The sequence below is a fragment of the Naegleria gruberi genome (assembly GCF_000004985.1).
Source record: "Naegleria gruberi genomic scaffold NAEGRscaffold_21, whole genome shotgun sequence".
NCBI lineage: Eukaryota > Heterolobosea > Eutetramitea > Acrasida > Naegleriidae > Naegleria > Naegleria gruberi.
Window position 1 is genome coordinate 403,385 of NW_003163306.1, and position 8,317 is coordinate 411,701.

The window sequence follows — 8,317 nt, forward strand, 5'->3', positions numbered from 1 at the left end:
AGCAAAAAACAGTCGAGAGAGATGGGTAAGAATACAGAGCAAAGAAAACCAAAATCACAAAAAGGTGCTATTAGTGCTTCTCAAGCAGCGAATGTACTTTCTAGTAAATCTGGTAGTAGTTCTAGTGGTGGTTTATTGGGAAGCTCATTGATGGAAGCCTTTAGTAAAAAATCAAGCCTTGGCTCATCATCATTGGATTCATCTTCATCATCTTCATCATCATCATCACTCGATCCAACTGTACAATCCTATTTAAAACATTTAAATAAGAGAGATCCAACAACAAGATGTAAAGCATTACAATCTCTTACACAATACATTTCCGAACAACAACCAGAAGATCAAACTAATACATGTAAAAACATTTTAGAACATTTTGAAGAAGTATTTAAAAAGATTGCAGTGATAGACCTTGATAGAAAAGTTAGATTAAATTTATTTATTTTATGGAAATTAATTGTTCAAAATGTAGGAAAGAAATTAGGTTTTCATATTAAAAAGATTATGCCATATTGGTTAATGGAAATGGTTGGAATTGATGATAGAGATGTTTCTAAAGCTGCTATTGCTGCATTTCATCAAGGATTTCCTCCAGAAAAGAGAGATGCTGCTATTTTATACTGCGATAATGAAATTATGAATAATTTATTTGAAAATTTTAATCAAACTGTAGAATCTTTAAGTTTAAACGAAACTGAACAACAAAGTATTACTAAAGAAGAAGCAGAAGAAAGATATTCAAGATTTATTACTAGTTCTATTCTAATGTTAAACAAAATGATTGATTTAACTACCCAACAACAACAACAAACAAGTCAACCAGCAACAGGTGAATCCTATAAGAAAATATTTGGATCTAAGAATTTTTGGAAGTTTTTAGGTATTAAATCTTATACAAATATTAGAGAAGCTATGAGTAGATTGACAATTACTTTACTCAAGAATGATTTATTGAAAAAGGATGATCCTGAAGTAGTTGAACATATTGTTCCATTTGTTGCTCCAATTTTTATTGGATGTTTTAATCAACAACCTTTAGAAAGAACAACTTTGGATTCTTTAATTTTGTTTTTACAAAAATTTGCTCCTGAATGTTGGGCTCATGTTAATGTTTGGAAACAAACATTCCCTAGATTCTTTTCATTCCTTAAAGATCCATCTAATCCATCAATTAACTATCCAATTGTATTACCTTTCATTTCAATGTTAAATACTTCTATTTATGGAGCTGATAAGTCAATCAAATTTGTTTCTGATTTATTTGAAAATATGTGGATTGGTTTTGAAAAGTATTGTTCTTCAAATAATCCAAATGTAAATTCTGCTACTAATAGACAAGCTATTAAAGCTGATAGAGATGCAATTATTGATTCTATTTGTAATTGTATTATTTACATTGCTTTGCAAACTGAAAAATATTGCACTGAAGAACAAAAACCAGAAATTCTCAAAATTACTAGATCTACCTTAGAAAAGATTACCATTTATTATTTAACAAATTCAAATACTGTTAATTATGGTAAATATCTTTCAGCTGCAATTACAAAGATACAATCAAAACCAGAATTAGCAGAATATATGAATCAATTTTGGAGTGAAATTACAAACTTTACTTTGAATAATATTAACAAGATTGATGTAGTTTCAATTGAAATTTTCATTTCTAGGTGTGTTAAAGAAAAATTGGAACATGTTTTTAAACTTGCTCATGAATTATTTGACAAGTGTATGATGATTGGACAAATTGATGTTGCATCCGCAGTTGCATTCTCCTATCCAACTGTATTGAAATCAACATTATTTGAAGATACTTTGAAAACTTTATGGCAAACAAGTCAATTCAATGAACATGTTCAACAAATTGTTGGTCTCTATTTTACTCAATTCCAAGATCAATTTGAAAAGTTTGAAAAAGTTTTAGAAGAAGAAATTAAAGAAGGAAGAGCTCAAGTTCCAATTTTCCCACTCCTCAGATCACTCTACTCTGAGGAAGAAACATTCAGCAAGACTAGTGTTTCATTGGAAAAGTCATTGTTGGCTAGAAGAGATCTCGACAGTATTGAATATCTCATCACTCACAAACTCTATTCATCAAAGGAAGATTTGAGAAGACTTTTAACTGATATCATTTCCAATGGAGATGATTTACAAGAAAGAGCTGTTGAATTTATCATTTCTACACCAAGTGAATATAGTATTGACAAGAGTGTTTTGTTTGCTTTATTCAAGGGTGCTCATTATGGTACTTTGGCTCAATTAATTTCTGATAAACCAAAGCAACAAGAAGACGATGAGGAGGAAGAACAAGATCATGATGAAGAGGAAGTTTACACCAATGTTATTACAAGTGAAATGAAGAGTGAATTGTTGAATGATATTACCATCTATTTGAAAGATATCATTACACAAGATTCCAAGATTACCAATGATATTATTTTAGATCAATTCCTTAAACTTGTAGAATTATCTGGTAGTAATACTCTTGCTGATTCTGTTTTATTGAATTATGAAAATGATTCAGTTTGGTCTTTTATTAGAAATCAATGTGCATCCAATCTTAAACCAATTGTTATTGGTAATCAAGTTATTTGGAATAGTACAAAAGATACCAATGTTTCTGAATTGGAAAAGTCAGTTATCAAGTATAGTCGTTTAGTTTGTGTTGTATTGTCCTATGTTGAAGCAATTCACAAGAATCAAATGGAAATTAGAGAACAAAAATGGGAATGGCTTGTTAGAGAAGTTTTACATTCCTTCTATTTTGAATTCTTATTCAATGATTTTACCAAGAATTTAATTAACAAATTCTTAGCTCATGTTAATTCAACTGAAGGTTTAAATCTTGAATTTTGTGAATATTTAGCTCATAGACATGAATTGGAATTGTTAAAGATTTACATTTCCATGAATTCTGATAAGGTTTCTGGTTTAGATTGTAGCAAGTTATTATTCAAAACAGAAGATGTTAATGATGTTATTTCTGATAAGAACAAATCTAATACTTTCTATGAACTTGTTCAATCATTATTTGATAATGACACTGATTTGAGAGGTTTAACAATTTCCAATGAAAAAGTAACTGAATGGTTACTTGGATGTATTAGTATTTCAAGTACATTGGATAATCTTTCAGAGAGTAGCTATGATCACTTAAATTTAATCAAAGTACAAGCAGCTTTATCAATTGTCTATTGTAAACAATTTGTCAATACTTTAGAAGATGAAGAAGAAATTACCATTGATTCTATTATTGATTTTGCTAAAGAATTTTATGAACAAATCAAACAATCAAATTCTTCTACTGAATTGAATCAAATTAGTATTATTGTTGCTAATTTATTAATTAGTGTTTATGGAACTAATGATACAGTTAAAATTGAAGATAATACCTTTGTTGAACAATTTATTACTTCAAACTTGCAAGAATTAACAAATAATTTAGAAAATAATTTCGAGTTACTTGATAAGATTATTCATTTATCAGCATGTGTCGCTAAACACAAGAAGAATATTATGATTGTTGAAAAACTCATTCATACATTCTTACTTTTGAATAGAGAATCTTTAAATCTCTCAAATCAATATCCAACTGTTATGGAGAGACTTATTAGTAGAAGTTCAAAATATTTGAAACCATTACAATTATATCAAAATTATTCTGAAATTAAATTAGAAAGTAATTATATTAAGGAAATTTTAGAAATTATTGAAAATAGTCAAATTGCCAATGCTAAAATTGTTGCAACTGATTTACTGTTATTAACAAATTATCATCAAGATGGTGAAAAAGTTTTAAAACTTATGGAAAATATGAAGAAACATGTACCTGAACAATTTAATAATATTCTTCAAGAAAGTGCAGTTAGAAATAAGCACATGACACAATTTGTTCAATTATATTCTGAATATAGTAATGATAATAATAATGAGTTACCATATTTATTATCTTGGTATTATATTCTTTGTTTAATTGAAACAGATGCAATTTCTCAAGATCAAAATGATAATTCCTTTGATTTATTTACCAAACTTAAAGAAAGTCAAGCTTATGCACCAATTTTAAGTTTATTAACATGTTTCTTATATAGTGGTGAGGATGCAATGTTTTCAATGGAATTTAGAGAATTTGGAGATGATTTAATGTACAAATTTTCTAAAGTTTTACCTTTATTTGTTAGAATGTGGTTTAATAATTGTAATGATACAGTTACAATTGATTGGATTCAAAAGAGATTTTCTGATTCATATAGTCCTGCCATTATTAGAGATGAAATTTCAAAGATTAAAAAATCAGATGCACTCTCAAAATCACTTGGAGCTAAAATTTCAATGGGAAATCAAATTATTGCCAAATATGAACAAGATGAAGTAGTGTTAAAATTAACAATCAAAATACCAGATTTATATCCATTGAAACCACTTCAAATTGAATCTAATGAACATTCAGCAGTTGATGAAAATAAGTATAGAAAATGGATATTGAAAATGACAACCATGTTATTTAGTCAAGTAACAAGTAATGGTGTTTCAGATGTTTTAGTTTTATGGAAGGAGAATTTAGACAAACATTTCCAAGGAGTTGAACCATGTCCAATTTGTTACAGTGTTGTTTCTGGAAGAGATCACCAAATACCAAAAGTTGAATGTAAAATTTGTCATAACAAATTCCATGGTGCTTGTATTTATAGATGGTTCTCTACAAGTGGAAATCAAACTTGTCCAATGTGTCGTAGTATTGGTCAATTTGTTTCAAATCATAAATAATTTGTTCTTTTTTCATATGTTGTTATTAGTACTCTCTTTGTTCATTGTTGTTGTATCCAATATATATTGGAACACTTTCATTCATAGGTAAGGTTACATTGGCTGTTTGTTGAATAATGAAGCAGAGAATTCAACATGTTTTCAGACTAGTCAATAAATATCTTAGAGTCATCATTACTAAAGAATCTTCCTTATTGCTGTTTCATACATCAATGATTGCTTCAAACCTATTTAAAATCACCATTTGATGATCAATTAAAATCAAAAATCATTAAAAAATGCAAAATTCAACCTCTTCATCTACTTCATCACTCGGAGGAAGTAGCAATGGTAGCACAAAGCCTAAAGTTAAACCACTTCCAACAGCTCCACTCACCTCCAATCATCACCAACAACAACAACAACAATATTCAAAATCACCAAATACAACAACTTTTTATCCTCCTCCATCATCTTCATCATCTTCATCATTAGCCTCTCATTCATCCAATAATACAAATCATACAAATCATCATCATACAAATAATAATCAATATGAATCTAATCTAACAGATCAAGATCAACAAACATTAACCAATACAATTATTAAAGAATATTTAACAGCACAAGATGTAATTGATACATTTAAATTAGATGAACAATATCCATCATTAAAAACAAGTGAATTATCTTATTTTTATGATTTACTAGATGATGAATTTGATGATTATGGTGAAAATTTATCAATTTTTGAAAAATTTTATTACCATAATTCAACTATTCAAAATTTAGATCATTTTAATAATAATTTATCTAATAATAATAATAATTTATTAAATAATAATAATTTATCTAATAATAATAATTCTAATAATTTAAATAATTTATCTAATAATAATTTAAATAATAATAATTTAATTAATTCAAATTTTAATATTGAAAGTAAAATTGATGAAAAAATGATAATTAATGAATTAAATTCCAATTCTGAAATGACAAGATTAAAATCAATTAGAGATTTAAAATTACTTGTAAAATATAAAAAAGAATATTCCATATTTATATTACCACAATTATTTTCCTTATATAGTACAATTGAAGATGAAGAACATTATAAACAAAATTATGAATTTAATTCAACATTTCAAATATTACAAGTTATTACTTTTATTAGTGAAAATTATTCAATTGAATGTAAAAAAGAATATTCAAATCATTTTTATAACATGTTATATATTTTATCAAAAAGGAAATTACCTAAAAAGTATACAAACAAATTTATTATAATTAATTTTTTAAAATTATTAAATATTTACATGCCAAATTATTTAATTGATAAAAATGATTTTTATGAATTTGAAAATATTGCATTTCCTTATTATATTAAATTTATTTCTTTAAATTTTATTTTATTTAATTCTTTATATTTTAATTTTATTTTAAAATCTTTAAAAATTACAAATTTGGAAATTAAAAATGAAATTGAAAATATTATTGATTTTTATTTTTATATTTTTAATGAATTTAAATATACTAAATATGTAATTAATCAATTAAAAGATTTATTTTCAATTATTAATGAAAAATATTTAAATTCTACTTTACAATATTTTATTAATTTATTTAAAAATGAAAAATTAATTTTAGTAATGATTTTAAATAGTATTAATTTTAAATATTTAAAAAATTTAAATATTTTAGAAATTTTAAATGAAAATTTATTAAATAATTTTGAAAATAATTTAAAATTACTTGATATAGGTGAACAAGTAATTTTATTTAATAATTTATTTAATTTATTTAATATTTTATTTAAATTTAATGATAATTTAATTTCTATTTTTATTAAATTACATGAAAATTATTTTGAAAATATTTATAAACCATATCATTCATGTTTAAATTTTATTAATAATAGAATTAAATATACAAAATTAGAAAATGTTAAAATACAAGATGTTACAATTAAAATTTTAATTATTTTTAAAAATTTAATTAAAAAATCAAATTTTGATGAAATTATTTATAATTATTATAAATATTCAATTATTAATAATAATTTTAATATTTTAAATTTAAATGAATTTAATCAATGTTTAATTCAAATATTAAAAAATAATAATAATTTAAATATTGATTTATTAAATGAAATTAAATTATTAACAGATAATGATGATTTAATTCAATTAATTAATGAAAAATGTTAAATATTTGATTAATTATTATAATAAAAATACAAATTTGTAATTTTATCAAGTTATTCTTATCTAAATGATCCAATTCAATAATTTTACAGTAATAAATGTTCTATATGAACTCCTTTCCCTTGTCAGTTAAAATCTGATCATTAATCACATATAATTAGATGTTATATGTTCATATCAATATTTAGCAGTTAATTGTTTGTGTGTTCTGATATTCCTTTTTTCCTCATCTTCTATTTCATTTTCAATTAGAAGATGAAAGAGTTCGCATCACCACACAGAAAAACACAAACGTTGAACTCTATTAATAAATCCATGATGAAAATGCAACACTTTTAAAAAAATAGAAGAAAATAACAATAGCTGTACAAATCATTAACGTGATCTGATCAACAACAAAAGCCTTTATTTTTGAAAAATCAAAACAACACGACTACATTTTGATCATATTATACAATATCGGATCAGCCTCATCACCTACAATAATATAACTCGTTATTATTAAATCATTAAATCAAAATACATCAACCTATATAAATATATAAAAATAAAATGTTAGAAGCAATATTTGGTAAGAAAAAGACACCTAAAGAATTACTTCGTGAATATAAAAGAAATATTGAACGTACAATGAGACAAATGGAAAGAGAAAGATTAAAATTACAAAATCAAGAAAAGAAATTAATTAATGATATGCGTCGTTTGGCAAGACAAAATCAAATGGAAACAGTTAAAATTATGGCTAAAGATTTAGTTCGTACACGTAATCATATAACTAAAATGCACAAAATGAATGCTCAACTTCAAGCAATTTCATTAAAATTGACAACTTTAAATTCAACAAATGAAATGACACAAGCAATGAAAGGAATGACAAGAACAATGACATTAATGAACAAACGTTTAAATTTACCTGAAATGCAAAAGATTATGCAAGAATTTATGAAACAAAATGAAATGATGGATATGAAAGAAGAAATGATGGGAGATATGATGGATGATGTTATGGAAGATGATGAAGTTGAAGAAGATGAATTAGTAAATCAAGTTTTAGATGAAATTGGTTTAGATATGAGTGGTAAATTAGGTAAAACTCCAAATAATAAGATTTTAAATGAAGAAACAGAACAACAAGATAATACAGATGATTTACAAGAACGTTTAGAAAATTTAAGAAAGAATTAATTTTTTAGTACCCTTTCTTTGTAAATATATTAAACAATTTTTGTAATTCTATTATTTTTTAATTTGATCTCTATTATTATTATTTGTTTTTACTCAAATCATTCGAGAATTGAGGTGAAAATAAATTTCAATCAAGGCTTGATGTTTTTTTTAAAAAAATGAAAAGCCTTTAATCGGATCACAAC

At 24.6% G+C, this 8,317-nt stretch overlaps 3 protein-coding genes across 3 annotated transcripts; all 3 read left to right on the top strand.

The window, feature by feature from the left end:
* Positions 1-21: 21 nt before the first annotated feature.
* On the top strand, positions 22-4,778 carry NAEGRDRAFT_79601 (zf-C3HC4 domain-containing protein; the record flags this gene model as incomplete). Its single annotated transcript, XM_002677702.1, has 1 exon — positions 22-4,778. The coding sequence occupies one exon, from the start codon at positions 22-24 to the stop codon at positions 4,762-4,764; it is 4,743 nt and encodes a 1,580-aa protein (XP_002677748.1). The 3' UTR covers positions 4,765-4,778.
* Positions 4,779-5,042: 264 nt separating this feature from the next.
* On the top strand, positions 5,043-6,950 carry NAEGRDRAFT_67127 (uncharacterized protein; the record flags this gene model as incomplete). Its single annotated transcript, XM_002677703.1, has 2 exons — positions 5,043-5,685; positions 6,910-6,950. 2 exons carry the CDS (start codon positions 5,043-5,045, stop codon positions 6,948-6,950), a joined length of 684 nt encoding a protein of 227 aa, XP_002677749.1.
* A 354-nt stretch (positions 6,951-7,304) lies between these two features.
* Positions 7,305-8,187, top strand: NAEGRDRAFT_39042 (charged multivesicular body protein 2a). Its single transcript, XM_002677704.1, has one exon. It carries the CDS (start codon positions 7,500-7,502, stop codon positions 8,130-8,132), a length of 633 nt encoding a protein of 210 aa, XP_002677750.1. The 5' UTR covers positions 7,305-7,499; the 3' UTR covers positions 8,133-8,187.
* The last annotated feature ends 130 nt before the right edge of the window (positions 8,188-8,317 follow it).

What these genes read in the sequence shown, in the direction of transcription:
- NAEGRDRAFT_39042 (XM_002677704.1), top strand. Translation starts at nt 7,500, where the DNA reads ATGTTAGAAGCAATATTTGGTAAGAAAAAGACACCTAAAGAATTACTT.